Here is a 19,525-nt window from a genome sequence, read left to right on the forward strand (position 1 = left end):
ACATCAATGCAAACACGCACACACACTCAATAGCTACTGAAATAGATTTAGTCAAATATCTGTTGAGGGTGTTCACCACTCATAATTAGGGCCAGGGGTTTTCTCTGACTGTGTGACTTGACCAGGTCTGATTAGTCAGACACCATAAAATAAACAGATTTGTCACCAAAATGTGTCTCTTTTTATTGCTATTAAACTTGTCTGAGGCTGCGCGACCGAAGGTAACCCACCCCATACCGCCACCCTGGGAGACTCTTCCCCAGAGCGAAAGAACCCGAATCACGTTGTGCGAATGTGTTCACTTTACTCACCCTCTTCTGAACCCTTCTTATCAAGTCATTTGATCGACATGATGATGCAGCCTACGTCTCTATTTCTGAACAGCTGATATAAAAACTAGCTGCGATTTGAACGAACATTCCACAAATATATATACACTGAGTGGACAAAACAATAAGGACACCTGCTCTTTCCATGACACAGACTGACCAGGTGAATCCAGGTGAAAGCTATGATCCCTTATTGATGTCACTTGTTAAATCCACTTCAATCAGTGTAGACGAAGGGGAGGAGACCGGTTAAAGAAGGATTTATTTTTATTTTTAAAATGTTATCCCCTTTTTCATGGTATCCAATTGGTAGTTACAGTCTTGTCTCATCGCTGCAACTCCCATATGGACTCAGGAGAGGCGAAGGTCAAGAGCCATGCGTCCTCTGAAACACAACCCAACCAAGCCACACTGCTTCTTAACACAACGCCCACTTAACTCGGAAGCCAGCCACACCAATGTGTCGGAAGAAACACTGTCAGTGTGCACTGCGCCCAGCCCGCCACAGGAGTCGCTAGTGCGCGATGAGACAAGGATATCCCTGCCGGCCAAACCCTCCCCTAACCCGGACGACGCTGGTACAATTGTGCGCCGCCCCATGGGTCTCCCGGTCACGGACAGCTGCGACAGAGCCTGGACCGAACCCAGAATCTCTAGTGGCACAGCTAGCACTGCGATGCCTTAGACCACTGCGCCACTCGGGAGGCCAAAGAATGATTTTTGTACCCTCAGTGCATTTTGTAGGCTAATTTAGGATGTAAGTTACAACTTTCAGTAGCACAAGCAGGACGCAGTCTACACATTGCATTGGGGCAAAAACAATCAGAGTTTTAACCACAACTAACATAGAACCATTAAAAACGGACTGCCTCTGCCTCCTGTTTAGCCAATCAATGTTTGCAATGATGATGAAAAACCAACATTAAATCACTATTTAGACTGCCTGTCTGTGTCCTGTCTTTGATATGTGGCTGCAGCGGAGGGGGAGAGAATCTCGCTCATAAGCAGAAGCTTCGGTTGTTTAACTATCCGGAAGAAGATTCCAGAGAATTCGTCAACGCAGCCACTCTGAAATGTTTTATTATCACTTGTGTCATCACTTCGGTCTTACGTTTGAGCATTTTGACCGCCACTGTCATCACTGTATCAGCTTTGGACATTCCATAAGCAGTAGCCTCCACCACCTTCCCGAAGGCTCCGGAGCCCAGAGTTTTCCCTGCAGACAGACATGGAACACAGACAGACTAATGTTATTCCATCGTGTTCCCCTCCCACATCCTAGCTCTGCTTCCTGCACCAACGATCACCAGGTTTACCCTGCAAGGGCGGGGCAAGCAGAAACCAGGACACGCAGAATCCTGTTTGGGGTGGTTTCAAAATTTAAAAAAAACAACAGAACATTTGCTTAAAGGGAGGGGTTGAGGTTGTTTATAAAAAAAAAACAGCTACATTAAATACATCATGCAGTTAGTGTGTGCTCACAGCTATTGTAAAACTGTAACCAATTGGTCTGCAAATAGGGCGTGCATCCATCATTATGAGACCGCAAAGATACATTGGCTGGCTCCAAATACCAAAACAAAACAGAATTTCAACAGCTGCTGCTATGGCTTGATACTACACATCTTAAATAGACCTGGGTAATACTAAAAACAAACTAAACATCATACAGTCCTGTATTAGAGATGATGGATATACTGTAAAAGATGTCTGGGGCAACCTCCCTGTTTGGTGATGATTAACTGTGCTATTCCTGAGTGTGATGAAAGCCAAGGAACTCACCGAAACGCAGTTTGTCCCGGGGGAACTCCCACTGGTGGTCGTATGGGAGCTGGGTAGGGTCAATATACACATAGTTGTTTCCGTGGATACCTTCAATGACTTTCCACTGGATCTGGTATTTCGGTTTCTGTGAGGCAAGCAGGGAGTTTATATTAGGAGAAGCACAGAGGATGCCATAAAACTCACATCAATCATGGTACTCCAGCACAGTTTATGGTGAGCTACTGTGCCTTATCGTTGGCTGTGAGTTACTGTGTGTAATTTTTATACTCAGGTGTGTAACCAGCAGTAGAAGTGGGTGTGACATGCATGAGAAGAGGTGAGTTACCTGCAGGTACTTGTAGAAGAGCACTATGAGGATGACACAGAGGAGGGCCGCTGCTGACACGAAGCCAATCAGCAGAGGGGTGAAGAGCTCATGGGGCACTGTTCTCTCTGTAGGGTCAAACACACCACACAGAGAGATATAGAGATATCAGTGAAGGACGTTAGAGAGAGGGGAGAAGCACTATGAGAGAATGACAGAAACACAGGAAGAGATCAGATGTAATGTTTGGCTTTATATTAGGCTTCTTATGTGGAGAGTGCTATGTGGTAATCACTCTAAAGTAATCCTATTATTTGAGTCAAACTGTATTTTCTGTATTTTGTTCATGTCTTTGTATATTATTACCTACATAATTCCTGTTACAGTTACAGTGCCTTTCGGAAAGTATTCAGACCCCTTGAAATGTTCCACATTTTGTTATGTTACAGCCTTATTCGAAAATGGATTAAATAAATACAAATCTTCATAACGACAAAGCGAAAACAGGTTTTTAGAAATGTTAGCTCATTTAAAAAAAATAAAAAACAGAAATAGCTTATTTACATAAGGATTCAGACCCTTTGCTATGAAACTTGAAATTGAGCTCTGTTTATACAACTTGATTGGAGTTTAAATTGACTGGACACATCTGTCTATTTAAGGTCCACAGTTGACGGTGCATGTCATAGCAAAACCAAGCCATGAGGTCGAATGAATTATCTGTAGAGCTCTGAGACAGGATTGTGTCGAGGCACAGATCTGGGGAAGGGTACCGAAAAATGTCTGCGGCATTGAAGGTCCCCAAGAACACAATGGCCTCCATCATTCTTAAATGGAGGAAGTCTGGAACCACCAAGACTCTTCCTAGAACTGATGTTTGTCTCTAGGAAGAGCAAGCGGGGGAGAAGGGTGGTGACCAAGAACCCGATGGTCACTCTGACAGAGCTCTACAGTTCCATCTCTGCAGCACTTCACTAATTAGGCCTTTATGGTAGAGTGGCCAGACGGAAGCCACTCCTCAGTAGAAAGCACATGACAGCCCACTTGGAGTTTGCCAAAAGGCACCTAAAGAGTCTCAGACCATGAGAAAAAAGATTCTCTGGTCTGATGAAACCAAGATGGAACTTTTTGGCCTGAATGCCAAGTGTCACGTCTGGAGGAAACGTCTGGCATCATCCCTACAGTAAAGCATGGTGGAGATAGCATCATGTTGTGGGGATGTTTTTCAGCAGCAGGGAATGGGAGACTAGTCAGGATCGAGAGAAATTTGAATGGAGCAAAGTACAGAGAGTTCCTTGATGAAAATTTGATCCAGAGCGCTCAGGACCACAGACTGGGGCGAAGGTTCACCTTCCAACAGGACAACGACCCTAAGCACACAGCCAAGACAACGCAGGAGTGGCTTCGGGACAAGTCTCTGAATGTCCTTGAGTGTCCCAGCCAGAGCCCAGATTTGAACCCGATCAAACAACTCTGGAGAGACCTGAAAATAGCTGTGCAGCAATGCTCCCCATCCAACATGACAGAGCTTGAGAGGATCTGCAGAGAATGAGAGAAACTCCCCAAATACAGGTGTGCCAAGCTTGTAGCGTCAAACCAAAGAAGAGGCTGTAATCGCTGCCAAAGGTGTTTCAACAAAGTACTGAGTAAAGGGTCTGAATACTTATTTAAATGTGATATCAGTTTTCTATTTTTAATAAATTATCAAAAATGTAAAAAATAGTTTTTGCTTTGTCATTATTGGGTATTGTGTGTAGATTGAGGATGGAAAAAAATGATTTAATCAATTTTAGAATAAGGCTGTAACCAAACAAAATGTGGAAAAAGTCAAGGGGTCTGAATACTTTCCGAAGGCACTGCACAGTATGTAGCATGCTGTGGTGTTGTGCAGCATGACGCAGTACTGCTGCTGTTGTTGTGTAAAACTGCTGTATAATAAGTCGTCTGTTCCTTTGTGTACTGTAGAGGTTTGTGGTGTTATTGTTTTCCTAGCTCTGTACACTAGGTGTAATAAGCTCTTTAGCCATAAGAGGATTTCTCTCCATTTCAAATCATCTCAGAATGCAGAGTCTGCAGGAACTAATCTTCTGTAAACCTGTCAGTGGCTTTTAAAGCTCTCCCTCCATCCCTTTATTCTTTCCCTACAGCTTCCTGCCTCCTTGGCTGGCCACGTCCAAAATTCCCACAGCGTTTAAACATTCAGGGTGGCAAGGACTCCAACTGTTGTCCAGACCTCCCTGCAAGTCTCCGTGTGTCTGCCCTGCTCCAATGAGCACTTAAGGCCTGGGCACAAGCTCCCACAAGCCTGTCCTGCCTGGCTACACACTCCTCGTCCATAATGCCACCCACATGCCCGATGTCTCCAGGCAGCTTCCCCTCCTCCTCTACACCATCGCAATCTCATTCTCCATACCCACGCTGAGACAACTCTCTTCTCACTCTGGTTTCAACTGCCGTCATACTAGACTAGCGCATCAGACAGTATATAAACAGGATGTCCTAGAAAGTTGGATTCACGCAGCGACATGAAACAGAGTCAATGACGACTGGGGAAGAAACAAAAGGGAGTGACATATAAAGGGCAGGTAATCAAAGAGGTGATGGAGTCCAGGTGAGTGTCATTATGCGAGTAACGCCGGTGACAGGTGTGCGCCATAACGAGCAGCCTGGTGACCTAGAGGTCAGAGAGGAGGCACACGTGACAGTGACCTGAATGTAACACAGCTTAGACTTTAGTTAGTACTGCATTACTGACATTAATTCCGTTTTTTCGTATTGAGTATTATCTATTAAATAAATTAAATTAAATCTACAAGCTCCCCCTCAACAACTCCCCACTCATTTGTATATTGCTATGTGTGTGTGTGCGCGCGCGCGTGTCACCACAACTCACCGCTGATAGAGAACAGTGTGTAGGCCTGCACTCCCTCCACGGTGGCCACACACTCCAACGTGTGGAATCTTCCCGTGGTGATGTTCAGCCTGCTCTCCACCTCCGTCTTCCCAAAGGAGGGACTCAACAATGTCACCGTGACAATGTCCTGCTCCTCCTGAGTGGCGTTCATCTGGTGGGAGCACCTGAGGGACGGGACAAACTGTCAACCAAACTAATGTGACTGCACTTGGATGTCGTTATTAGTAGATTTAATGCAATGATGCTTATTTCATGTGGCTCTATCAACACAGCAGTTGTAAATGTAACACGGATGAATGTGCTGTTATGAGTAAACAAACAGGAGACTAAGGAATTGTTGACTATTATAAAACTAGTGTGCCCTCAAAACAACAGCCAGGTGCAGAGAGTCGTTGGACAGAACTGGGGCATGACGCATACAAGCATACATTGGTCTTAAATGTCTAAATAAAACCTCACTGTGCCAGGCTAAATCAATCCATCCCCGTACAATGCCAGTCTTCCACACCAAACTAAAGGATATAATGTATGTTCCTCCATGTCAGCATCTACTAAAACAACAATACCTTAGAGGTACAGGAAGTGAAAACAATCTCAATAAAACAAATATATGGGGGGGGGGGGGGGGTACATTCCATACCATCACCTTGTGCCTTATGTAAACAAACATTTCAAAGGTAACTGTACGCATGTTTGTTTGAGTTGGACAGCTCTCTAAGTCGATTTGATCATAATTGAAAGCGATAGGATAATGACTAGCCAATCGCCTCTGACTCATTGCCAGAGTTTCCTTGGATTGGTGTTGCCATGCTTATCATTATAAATAGAGTGAAGTTATAAATATTACTACTGTTTCCTGAAGGAGGGAATGAGGTATAACATACTATGGGGAGTCAATGACCCATCCTATTCACCTGCAGCAAACTGAAAGCACGCCCAATGGGCCAATAGATGCCGAGCCAGACTCGGAAGCTCCGCCTTCCTGGCTATAATACTGGGGCACACATCCATTTCCTCAATTCAATACAGCTCTTCAGCGAACCCAAACCCCCTGACGGCACAGGCCAAAATATGTTATACCTCGTTCCCGCCTTCAGGGAACAGTAGTTACATTCAGAACTGTTCGTTCCTTTCAGTTGGTCACTCGGTATAACATACTATGGGGACATACAACCAAACTAGAAGGCCCACAGCAGCCCAAGGATACACAGGTTCCACTGGACCAAAAATGGGGTAACCAAAGCCACCTTTTTCCCTAAAACTTACCCGAGAAGCCTGAACTGTCAGAGCCCCATATAGGGAATGAGAACTTGCTGCAACATGGCTATGTGCACTGACACGCTGCCACTGCAACGCAAATCCATAGACCCCATGGTTCCAAGAACAATACTTACATTACGAGCCTGAAATGTCAGAACTCGTACCTGTGATCGCAAGTCCAAAATGAGAAAACCTGTTGTGACTTTGTTAAGCGCTCACACGCACGCTGCATAACATTGACCAGAGTTGATGAACTACGACAGCCCACAGGAAAGCACACAGGAAAGGTCAACACTCGTACAAGGAACCATTGTCCAAAACAACAGGGCAAATGCTGTAACTTGATAATGTGCATTCGCGGGCCGACTCATCGGCGAACCACGGCAGCCCAAGGCTCAACCCCACAGGGAAACTGTGGTAGCCCGGATAAATGCACAATCTGCGCAGTGCCGAGAGAAAGATGCTGCTTAGAAACGCCCTACCCCGAGCTGAATTAGTGAAACAGACAAAAAGCTGTTCACAACACGGACATCCTTGTTCAAATCTATATACGTGTGTAAAGCGTGCACCGGACACAGGCCATGCTACAAAGCAAACAGAGAAGGTGAGAAAGGGAAGAACTGTAAGACATAGGCATAACCTAGGGAGCAACTGCATTAGGATGTAAACTCACTTTGGAGTCAACAGGCGCAAATTCCAAATAGGAAAGGTGTACTGATAGCGTATGGAGATCCCCCAACGGGCTTGGCTGACACCAAGGCCATAAATAGCAGGGCAGTCTTGTAGGAAAGGACTTTCAGGTCCACAGACTCTAATGGTTCAAACAGAGGCTAACACAGAGCATCCAGGACCAACACCAGGTCAGTGCCATAGGCTTTGACCCTGCTCCGAGCGCACACACGCCTTCCAGGAACCGCGCCACCAGAGGATGAGACCCTGGGGCAGAGCCGTTCATCCCTACATGACATGTCAAAATGGCTGCCATATAAATGTTCAATGTGGAAAAAGAAGGGCCCTGCTCAAAAAGTTCTTGCAAGAACATCAAAATGTCCACCAAAGAGCTCTGAAAAGGAGAAACTCCCTCAATCTGACACCAACCCTGTAATGCACGTCACTTAGAGATAGAACTCTCTCTCTATAACTCTCACGGGCCGACTGTAATCACGTTTGTGGGTAAGCCCCTAGCCATCAAATTCAACCGTTCAGTCATGGGTGCCAAATCCTCCCGTGCGCCTGGGACAATAGATCCCAATGACATGGAACCCCCCACATGTCCCCGCCCAACAGGCGAATGATCTCCCTCTGCACTGTGGTCTGAATCAGGTCCCCTAGAGGAACGTATAGAGCAGAGGCCGAGGCCACTGATACGCCAACACATCCATTCCCAATGGAGCGCCCAGATCCCTCATTGAGAAGAACAGACGACAATGCGCGTTTACTCGCGATGGGTAAGATCTACATCGGCCTTGCAGAACCGGTCCCAAATCTGTTCCACCACCGAGGGGTGCCGTCCCCACTTCGGACCTTCCCTTAAAAGTAGATCTGCAATCAAATTGAGAAAACTGGGAATATATGTTGCCCTGTGCGACAGGGCATGCACACTGCTCCATACAAGCAAATAATGGGCCAGGTTAGGAGATTGAGAGACAGTGTCTGTCCCTGCCTGTTGATGTACGCCACCACCGTCCTGTTGTCGGACCTTACCAACACATGATGGCCCTCCAACATCAGAAGGAAATGCCTCAGCGCTAGCAAAAGTCAGTAGCGCTAGGTAGTTGATATGCTGCGGCCTTTGCCCTGTTGACCAAATCCGAGTAGCCAACACACAGCGCTCCCCCCATACCAGTAAGGATACGTCTGTCGTGATCACCCCTGCAGGACACTACCCGGCCCATTTGAATCCCATGAAACAGCAATTGCGGACCTCTCCAAGGAGTCAACACCCTTAGGCATGACAGGATACCTTGAGCAACTGATGGCAGTGGCGAGATGCGCCCAGTGCTGAAACAGATGCATCAACAGAAGTCCCAGAGACCCCACAGCTATCATAGAGGCCATCAGACCCAATAACCACAGGCACAAGCAAGAAAAGCCCCAGCTGAAACTGTGAAGACAGAGCCTGAATGCGACCCTTCTTTGTTGGGACAAAAACACGATTCAGAATTGATTCCATTCGGAGATCCAGAAACTGAATGTGCCGAGCCGGAGTCAAGCAACTTTCTGGAGATTCACTATGAACCCCAAAGACTGAATATGCAAAACCAGCGTGGCAGTGTGGAGCTCCACCTGTTCACTTGACTCGGATATGACCGGCCAATCGTCCAGATAATACTCTGACCCCTGGCCCTGAAGCGGTGCCAAAGCCACCTACACCACCATAGAAAAGGTGTGGGGTGATAGGTGGGGAGGATGTATAGCACATGAAAATATGCATCTTTCAGATCTATGGACGTGAATCAATCGCTGGGATGTACCGACTGCAATAGCCAGCAGAGTGTGAGCATTTTGAACTTTGATGTGCTTGTTTAAAACATGTAAATCCAGGATTAGGATGCAATATTCCAATTTTCTAGGGAACTAAGAAAAGTACCGGCTGCACTAACCGCTCTGTACTTCTGACATGGGAACCACCCGAATAGCCTGCTTTTGAAGGAGAGAGGAAATCTCCTCTCTCAAGACAGGCGCTAGGACCTTGAGGACCAATGACGTAATGACGCCACGAAAAGGAGGAGGATGCACACCGAACTGCAGACCGTAGCCCCTCACCACTGTCCTCATCAACCATGGTGAAACTGCGCCTGCCCGCCACTTGATAGAACACGCTGCCAGTCTCCCATACATTATATCCTGAAGGGACAGAATACCACCCTGAGGACTGGGATAAAAAAAAAAAACACCACTCTTGACAACCGTGTGTCCGAATGTGGGGAAGGAACTAGGCGTTCTAATACCTGGCCCACCCCGGGTTCAGGGACCTCTGAGCTAGGAATAGACCACTTGTTAGCCTCTGGAGCTAAGTAACTCGACACTAATCGGCAGAATCTTAAACAGGGGTAAGCAACGATTCACTGCTGCAGGGACAGGAGGTAAACACCTTCCCCCAAACCTGGAGGAATTCCACTGAGGGGGAGAAAAACACCAAAGGTGCATTCACCACCAATGGTTCACTCTCCCCGCCGAATCCAAAGCCGGGGCTTCTGGCTGCCCCGGACTGAGGTCATGCAACTCATACTCTGAAAACCCTCCAGAGTCAATCAGGGATAGTCCGGAATCCGGACTCTGAACACTGCCAGAGAAACCGGAATGAGCCTAACTCGGCTGAGATCACCCCTATCAACGCCGACCACCAAACTTTCTCACAAAGTCAGCGTGACTCCCAAAGGAAGTTGAACCCAGCTGGAGACAATAGTCACACGAACTGGTCCAAACTAAGGCCTGCTGAGCGTGTTTCCACCGCAGGCAAAAGGACAGCACTCGTGAGTATCTTTCATTTTCATTGTGAAACCACATGCCCCAGTCAGATTTTCAAACTCAGCTGCTTAACCTTTTTGAACTTACTCTTACCACTGGACATGTTGTTCAAGCAAGGAAGAACTGTCAGAGTAGAAAGTAGTGTGTTTTCAGCTAACACAAATCCTACACAAACAAGGAAGCATTAGCTACACAAGCAGAGCAGAAAGTAGTTAGCTTTCAGGAAATCCAAAAATCGAAACATTTTGGAAATGGATGCAAGCCCTGGGATTATAGCCAGGAAGGCGGGGGTTCCGAGAGCAGGCTCAGGATCCATTGGCCCGTTGGGCGTGATTTCAGTTTGCTTTAGTTGAATAGGATTGGTCGTTGACTCCCCATAGTATGTTATACTGACCGACTGACTGAAAGGGAACTTCCTAGAACATACTGTTCAATCCCCAAATCATAACACAGTCCTCTTGTGCCAAGCCAACAAACCAATCACAAATCATCTCTGCCCAATCCTTAATCACATACGGGTAATCTCCCTTCAGTCCACCAGCAAGTCATGCTTGTCCAATCCCACATCTGCTTCTACTGTTGGAAGGTCAAGGTAATTAGACCATGTTGAAACCCTCTTACTGAGGGTTGAAACAAATATCTTCTCAGAGTAACATTAAGTAATTACAGTTACATTTCAACATTCCCTTGATCTATCAACGCAGTCCAATCACAGCATGCCATTGTGAGTATGTGTGTGTGTGTTCTCACCTCATATAGGGCTGTTCACAGTAGTACCAGGTGATCTGTGGGGCGGGGTATCCCTTGGCTACACATCGCACCTGTCCGTCCACCGGGCCCTCGTGAGATACAATCTCTGGTTTACCTGACAGGAGCACAGAGATGTTAGTGACGATGCCAGGTGGGGATTCACATTCACACATACTTACACTGACACCGCAACACGTACACACACACACACACACGTACACACGTACACACACACACGTACACACACACACACACACACGTACACACGTACACACGTACACACACACACACACACACACACACACACACACACACACACACACACACACACACACACACACACACACACACACACACACACACACACACACACGCGCTGCTGCTACTGACTTGTCTATTATCTATCTTGTTGCCTAGTCACTTTACCCCTACCTATTTCCTCATGCCCCTGCATATCGACTTGGTACTGGTACCCCATGTATATAACCAAGCTACCATTGCTCATTGTGTATTTAATCCTTGTGTTAATAAAAAAAATTATATTATTATTGTAATTTTTTTTAAATTATTGTATTCTGCATTGTTGGGAATGGGCCATAAGTAAGCATTTCACTGTTAGTGTACACCTGTTGTTAGCGAAGCATGTGACAATAAAAAATTGATTAGAAGTAAATTGGCAAACTAATATCTTCAACTATTTTCCCTAGTTCTGGGCCTGTACATGAATTAACTGTAATGCTCTGATTGACTGTTTTGATGGTTGGGGGGGGGGAATAAGTGGTTGGGCTTTAACATGGTGAATGGTCTGTGAAAATCTAGTCATAAATGTCACATTCTGTTAATGATTAATTACATCATATTGATAGTATGTAGAAATTAAGTCTCTAACTGCCCATTTCCTTACATAATGTATGTGTGGCTCCAGGGCACAGAAAACATTTAGAGAATATAATGTTACGACTTACTGATTACGTAGACCGAAAATGACTGATTGACTGTTGCATCACCATTGGAGGCATAAAAGGTGTAGACTCCACTCTCTGACATTTTCAAACGCACCAGCCTCAGCACAATGTTGTACCTGGTGATTGAATCAACAACAACATTTAAAAAAACAACTGACGTTATAGAAGCTGATTTATTTTAAATAAGCCACCAGTGCTCTGCCCAGGTCAGAAACTGCCCCATGGTTATTTACCACCAGAAAGACAGTTCTTTTCCCAGTTTAACTGCACAATACTTCCACTGACTAAAAGCCCTGAGGCACTAATTCATTTCTAGTGTGTGTGTGTGTGTGTGTGTGTGTGTGTGTGTGTGTGTGTGTGTGTGTGTGTGTGTGTGTGTGTGTGTGTGTGTGTGTGTGTGTGTGTGTGTGTGTGTGTTTAACTATACTTGTGGGGAACAGAAGTCCCTACAAGAATAGTAAACAAACAAACATTTTACCAACTGGGGACATTTTGGTCGAATGCTATTTCTAGTTTCTAGGGATTAGAATTAGGTTTAGGGTTAGGAGGTAGGGTTAAGTTTAGGGTTAAGGTTACGTTTTGGTGTTAAGGTTAGGGTAAGTGACAGGGGTTAAGGAAAATAGGATTTTGAATGGGACTGAATTGTATGTCCCCACAAGGTTAGCTGCACAAGACTGTGTGTGTGTGTGTGTGTGTGCGTGCGTGCGTGCGTGTGTGTGTACCTGTATTGGTGGTTCTGTGTGGTGATGACATGGTCAGAGGTGTTCCTGAGCTGCTGGCCTGAGAAGCTCCAGGTGAAGGTGTGTGGTTTGGGGTAGGCTTCCATGTCCACATGCAGGGACAGACTCTCACCAGCACGAACACGCACTGTACCGTTGTCTGACGGAGTCAGATTAATGAATCCTCTATCTGGAAGACAAACAACCCACCCGTCAGAGACAATGACATCACAATGCCCTTGATGTATTCTAAACAAAACCACTTCCTTTCCACTTAGGTTTTCAAATTAGTGTCGCGATAGCTTCACGTCATGGAAATACATAATACAACCCATTCAAATTGAGAATTTCAATATTGATCAGCAGTAGTTTTACATAATTGACCATACACTGTAATGCCTTACTCACCATAGACGTCCAGCCAGACTGACTCAGAGTTGATCCCCTTCTCATTCTGACCCTCACATCGATATCTCCCAGAATCCCGTGTCCTGACAGAGTTGATGTAGAGCCTAGCGCTACGGACGTGTTTGATGGGCTCAGTCAGGATGCGTGAGGCGTTCTCCACCGCCGGTTGCTGTGGATACGAAGCCCACACGGCATCCTGTCAATCAACACCCAGAGATGTCTAGAGATGAACCCTGTTAATCCTGGCCTGGGCTGCATTCCTTCCCTCTCCGGCCAGGGGGACAGGAGGGCTAACAGGCATAAACACACATCTCACCGTGACGAGCCTGAGACTCAGTAAATATACACACAAACTTAGTCCTGCAACCTCCCATCACACTGGTTTCTCAAGATACTGAAGTTTCAGTCTTGGAGCTTTTTGGACTCTCTTGTAAACCCTTCATAACTCTTATAGTCCCTTCTAAATCTTACAAACATTGTTCTGAGAGCTTTTGTTATAACTTCATATCCCCGAATTTGACATATATCTTTTCAGCTTTTCCAATAAAATTCCAATCTAAATCTCTCTTTCAGTCAATTTGTTGGAGATCTGTCCATGGTATCCCTCCAGCTTCCCTGGCCAAGCCCCAGAGAGAGGGCAAAGGGTTCTCACCGTGCCGGGAGGTGCGGCCCACTTCAGCTTGATGTCTCCGTTGACGTTGGTGGTGCTGCAGGTCAGGGTAAGAGTCTGGCCCCGTGTCAGGACCACCCTCTTGGGTTCCCGCATCTCAATCACAGGGGCCGCGTCTGGGACTGAGATAAAAAATGTTGAATATCAAATAAAAGATCTGGACACTGTACTTCACATCCTAGAACATACACAGATAATGTTCTTTTACCTGGGCGCACAGTCAGATCATAGTGATGTGATTTAACGTGGGCGCCGCCAAGTCTGCCAGTGCAGATATAACAGCCCTCGAAGGCCTTCTTAGTGTCGAAGATAACCATGCCCCGCTCCAGGCTGGCAACATAGTGGAGGCCAGTAGGGAGGGCACCGCCATGACACGGCTCCAGGCTCAGGTTGACCACGCCCGGGTCAGTTGCTAGGCAGGGGATGGAGGCGCTGTCTCCCGCACGAGTTAGGATACTGAACACCATAGTCTTTCTAAAGGCATTATCAGGATCTGCCAAAACAACAACTTAAAATCAACAGTGTGGTATTAAAACAACCACAGGTAGACTGTACAAAAATTATCTTTGGATCAACTTTTTTTTGAATCACTTCAACTGGTTAGGAGTAAATTAATTCGGTTTTCTCAATTGATAAATACTACATTTGCTGAAACCAAATATATTATTTAATGGCAACTGTTTTATTTGATTATTATCAAATCTATATTTCAAGTTGCAACTTATTTCTTTCTTTCAACACTCTTTCAACACTTCCCCTTTGGTTAAACCTACAAAATAACACATACAAACTAATATTTCATGTAAATACGTCAAATTTTGTGCAAAATCACATTCAATTTTTTTATTTGGAATTACCTATTTCTTCAATTGGGTTAAAAGCAATTAACTAAACTCCCTGTAAATTTAGAAAGTTTGTTCAATAATGTTTACAAACATATTTTTTACAAAATACTTTTAGTAGCCACAATATTGTAACCAAACACTCTTCAGTATCACATGCAGTTATGCCAGTATCATTACAAAACCTGGCAGTGTAGAAGTTTAAGTTTGAATGTGGATTACAATAGAGCACATAAACTGGAATTACATTCACTCTCATGGGTAGCTAAAAAGAACAACCTGAAAGCTATGCCCCCAATAAGCCACGCCTCCAAATCTTCCGCTAGGCTGCCGCCGCTACATTGCCCCCACCACAAGTATTGAAAGCAATTCAGAAGCTTTCATTCAATTAAATTCCAAAAATCACATTGATCTGTCAAATTTGATATTTGATTTCAATCATTTCAATCAGCCTTGTCCCACTTTTTTTTTTACAGTGTATATGGAAAGATGTACAGAGTGTATGTACTGTATGTATAATACTGAGTGAAGAGATTAGGAGATAGTATGTAGAATACCGAGAGAAGAGATTAGGAGATAGTATGTATAATACTGAGAGAAGAGATTAGGAGATAGTATGTAGAATACTGAGAGAAGAGATTAGGAGATAGTATGTATAATACTGAGAGAAGAGATTAGGAGATAGTATGTATAATACTGAGAGAAGAGATTAGGAGACAGTGCTAATTGTGTTAGCCAAACATTGATGCAGATCCAGTTTGCTCTTTAGGCAATAATCAATCAATCCCTGACACACACACACACACACACACACACACACACACACACACACACACACACACACACACACACACACACACACACACACACACACACACCGTAGGCACTTTCCAAGAAATAAGCAGTTCTATCTAGATGTACTGCCCTATAGTCATGGCACTTGTCTAAGTAGTGTTGAAGACTGATCCAAATACCTATCGATCCAGGAGACACTTGTGAAAACCTTCATGCACGAACTCAACCACAAACAATGCCCTTCCAAGAAAAGGTTTTATCACTTGTTCTGCCTCAATTTTTTTTTTTACAAGATCAGAGAAAAACAGGTACCTTTCTCATGTGCACTCTTTCTCACGCTCCTCTCTTTCTCTCTCTAGCTTGCTTGCTCGCTCACTCACTCCCTCATACCCATATAAACATAAAAACACAAACATATCACATCTCACATACACATCTCACATACATGCCCACACAGGCACACAGGGCCATGAATGTTCAGTCAGAAACACACACCTTTGACAAAGACGTAGACAGAGCTCTGCTCTCCGCTGCTCTCCTCCAGGCAGATGTATCGGCCCATGTGGACAGGCTGAGCTTTGGGGATTTCCAGGTTGGACGCCCCATTACTCCGCACCTCGCCCCTCAGCTTTGGACGGTCCTCCCTCTGCCACCGCATCACCTGGTCACCCTGGCAACGCAGACTGAAGGGGGCATTGAGTGGAATGACCAGGTAGGGGTTGCTGGGGGTGATGGTGGGCCTGGAGCTGCCTGTAGTAACATGGTCGGGATCTTCATTACAGTAGAGTATAGATAAAACAGGCTCTGGATCAGTGGAGGCTGCTGAGGGGAGGATAGCTCATAACAATGGCTGGAACGGAGCAAATGGAATGGCATCAAACACATGAAAACCATGCGTTTGATGTATTTGATACCACTCTACTTATTCTGCACCAGCCATTACCACGAGCCCGCCCTCCCCAATTATGGTGCCACCAACCTCCTGTGCTCTGGATATCATACACAGAATCACTGAAAATCAGTGGTGTAGTGGAGGGTATATCCAGGTATACACCGTATACCCACTTATTTTTCAGTGGACATTGAGTATACTCACTTCTTAATCCCCACTGATACGCGTCAAAGTAGTGATAGTGGAGGTATACACCTTATCAATGAATAGGGCTGATGGAAGTGATCACAATGTTGAGCTTAACATGTTGATAAACTATTATTTCTTCACATTTTAGGCGCAGCAATGTACACACAACAGTAGGGCTACGCGTGATTGTTCCAAAATGCAATTTGCAGGAAAACACCGTTCTAAAATGTACCCAACACATGTGAGCAGTTTTATGGACAGAGATGCAAGTATCCATTGGAAAGAGGGGGGATTTAAAGGAGCAACAACTATCATGAGTTGCTAATATGATTAGGATATTGCTTTTGGCTGCTAGACAATGAAAGAAAGTTTAATGAAAACAAATAGCCTAGAGCAGGAGAATGCATATGAGGAAGTCTTTATAAACATATATTGCCTCCACATTTTCTATGGTGGGATTTTGGCTATAGGCTACATGCCTCATAATATGAAGTAAAACGTACAGGTTTCAAACAATTAAGGAACAGGAAAATATAGTGATAGCTAATGATAGGCCTAACTGTCTTCTGGTAGACGGAAAGGCTTTCCCAAAAACCTTCTCAATTACCGTAAATTCCGGACTATAAGCCGGAACTTTTTTCCCAGGCTTTGAACCTCACGGCTTAAACAATGACGCGGCTAATATATGGATTTTTCCCGCTTTCCATTTTTTTCTCTCCAAAAAAACACATTCTGTGACGTGCTCAGTTTTTTGGTGGCATGAAGCTTTCATTAGACCAATGAAATTGCCCGAACGGGTTACGGTCAAACAACTTTTTTGTTTACTGTTTAGATTAAATCGAGCGCGCTCAAACTTCCCATCATTCTGATTACGGTAGTCATTTTGTCACCCTCATCATGGCAAAGACACGGAGAAATGCATATGATGCAGCTTTCAAGTTGAAGGCGATTGATCTGGCTGTTGGAAAAGGAAATAGAGCTGCTGCTGCACGGGAGCTTGGTCTTAATGAGTCGATGATAAGACGTTGGAAACAGCAGCGTGAGGAATTGACTCAGTGCAAAAAGACAACTAAAGCTTACTGCAATTTTTGTTGTTGTTGTTGTTACAAGCCGTGTTTCGTTGAAGCCTATTTATTTTTGTTACAAGCCGTGTTTCGTTGAAGCCTATTTATTTTTGTTACAAGCCGTGTTTCGTTAAAGCCTGTGTAAAGTACATTTGTTTCAATGTACCGGTAGGCACCTGCGGCTTATTTATGTTAAAAAAAATAAAATTAAAAAAATTCAGTGGGTGCGGCTTATATTCAGGTGCGCTTAATAGTCCAGAAATTACGGTAAACTAGCTACAAACTAGAATGATATCATTATTTGCATCAATCCAGTGTGCATTTATTTTTCAAAGCTATTCATGTGCTACCAAAACACTGCAAACCAAACAACAGTTCTAGGTGCCTGCACACTTGAATGAAAGGGTAACTACACCAAAAAATCCTAGCCAGTCTCCAGACCTTAATCCCATAGAAAATCTGTGGAGGGAGCTGAAGGTTCGAGTTGTCAAACGTCAGCCTCGAAACCTTAATGACTTGGAGAAGATATGCAAAGAGGAGTGGGACAAAATCCCTCCTGAGATGTGTGCAAACCTGGTGGCCAACTACAAGAAACGTCTGACCTCTGTGATTGCCAACAAGGGTTTTGCCACCAAGTACTAAGTCATGTTTTGCAGAGGGGTCAAATACTTATTTCCCTCATTAAAATGCTAATCATTTTATAACATTTTTGACATGCGTTTTTCTGGATTTTGTTGTTGTTATTCTGTCTCTCACTGTTCAAATAAACCTACCATTAAAATTATAGACTAATCATTTCTTTGTAAGTGGGCAAACGTACAAAATCAGCAGGGGATCAAATACTTTTCCCCCCCACTGTATATGGGAGGCTTTCACTCTCATTTGTGTTTAGATGGGTAAAACATTAAGAGTACAGGTATGTTTCACAGAACGGAGTAAATAAGTAACTGCCATAATAAAGAAAACACCAACATAAAGTTTGTTAATAGGGTGTTGGGCCACCATGAGTCGCTAGCACAGCTTTAAAGCACCTTGGCATAGATTCTACAAGGGCCTGGAACTTTATTGGAGGGATGAGACACCATTCTTCCATGAGATATTCCATCATTTGGTGTTTTGTTGATGGTGGTCGAAAAGCGCTGTCTCGGGGGGCCGCTCCAGAATCTCCCAAAAGTGTTCAATTAGGTTGAGATCTGGTGACTGAGACACACATAGATACAATCACTCACATACTCTAACACATGCACACGCACACACGCACACACAAACACCCTTTAAACCCCCTATGCTCCTTTGAGACCTCTTCTTCTAGCCATTGTAGCCAAAATAATGGGCAACTGGGTCTTTTTATACATGACCCTAAGCATGATGGGATTTGGTTAATTAACACAGGAACCACAGCTGTGTGGAAGCAACTGCTTTCAATATACTTTGTATCCCTTTTACTCAAGTATTTCCCTTATTTTAGCAGTTACCTGTATCTTTAACAGCAAAGAGTGCACAGCAGGACCTTCAACAGTAATAGTAGGTTAGAAATGGTTGTCAATACAGAGGATGGGTAGATGAGAGCCTCATAGCTTGTTTTGCATGCATTTTGATAGTAATACAAATCATTATCATAGCCCTCCCATTAATATATTGACACCACTTCATGACTGAAAAATGACAGGTGAGTTATCGCTTTGGCAAAGATGTAAAACTATGCACCATGTACAATTCTTAGCACAACTTGAAATCTACCTGCAGCAATATCAGCACTGGCAGAGAGTCATATTGATTTTGCTTTGAAGGCCAACCAAGTTCTCTCCCGTTCCATTCCCTAGGCACCCTTTGGCTCTCAAGCTGACTGAAATGTTTTCTTTTTTGTATAAAATAGTAAAAACCAGATCACTATTACTCCATTACCCGCAGTATTAGACTTAAAACTAATCATCCAGCGATCATACACTGTTTACCAGGGGGCAGGGCTACCGACGTTAAGGCTAATCTAAAGACGGTGCTGGCTAAAGCTAAAACTGGCGAGTGTAGAGAGTATAGAGATATTGTTATCCACGTCGGCACCAACGATGTTAGGATGAAACAGTCAGAGGTCACCAAGCGCAACATAGCTTCAGCGTGTAAATCAGCTAGAAAGATGTGTCGGCATCGATTAATTGTCTCTGGCCCCC

General features: G+C 44.6%; 1 protein-coding gene across 5 annotated transcripts in view; it reads right to left on the reverse strand.

The window, feature by feature from the left end:
• kita (KIT proto-oncogene, receptor tyrosine kinase a) overlaps positions 1 to 19,525 on the reverse strand; it is a 41,216-nt gene that overhangs the window by 8,937 nt on the left and 12,754 nt on the right. Inside the window, exons 2-12 of one of the 5 annotated variants that reach the window (XM_014168995.2) lie at positions 15,708 to 15,962; positions 13,784 to 14,068; positions 13,558 to 13,697; positions 12,906 to 13,074; positions 12,501 to 12,687; positions 11,779 to 11,894; positions 10,814 to 10,928; positions 5,312 to 5,496; positions 2,440 to 2,546; positions 2,112 to 2,238; positions 1,441 to 1,545 (exon numbers count right to left, since the gene is read on the reverse strand). In XM_014168995.2, coding sequence (XP_014024470.2) covers positions 1,441 to 1,545; positions 2,112 to 2,238; positions 2,440 to 2,546; positions 5,312 to 5,496; positions 10,814 to 10,928; positions 11,779 to 11,894; positions 12,501 to 12,687; positions 12,906 to 13,074; positions 13,558 to 13,697; positions 13,784 to 14,068; positions 15,708 to 15,962 — 1,791 coding nt within the window. Of the gene's footprint in view, positions 1 to 1,440; positions 1,546 to 2,111; positions 2,239 to 2,439; positions 2,547 to 5,311; positions 5,497 to 10,813; positions 10,929 to 11,778; positions 11,895 to 12,500; positions 12,688 to 12,905; positions 13,102 to 13,557; positions 13,698 to 13,783; positions 14,069 to 15,707; positions 15,963 to 19,525 lie in introns of all 5 variants that reach the window. The other 4 variants (XM_014168994.2, XM_014168996.2, XM_045706134.1 and 1 more) reach the window with 4 other exon arrangements.

This window comes from Salmo salar, chromosome ssa23 (assembly GCF_905237065.1).
Source record: "Salmo salar chromosome ssa23, Ssal_v3.1, whole genome shotgun sequence".
In the NCBI taxonomy this organism is placed as follows: Eukaryota; Metazoa; Chordata; class Actinopteri; order Salmoniformes; family Salmonidae; genus Salmo; species Salmo salar.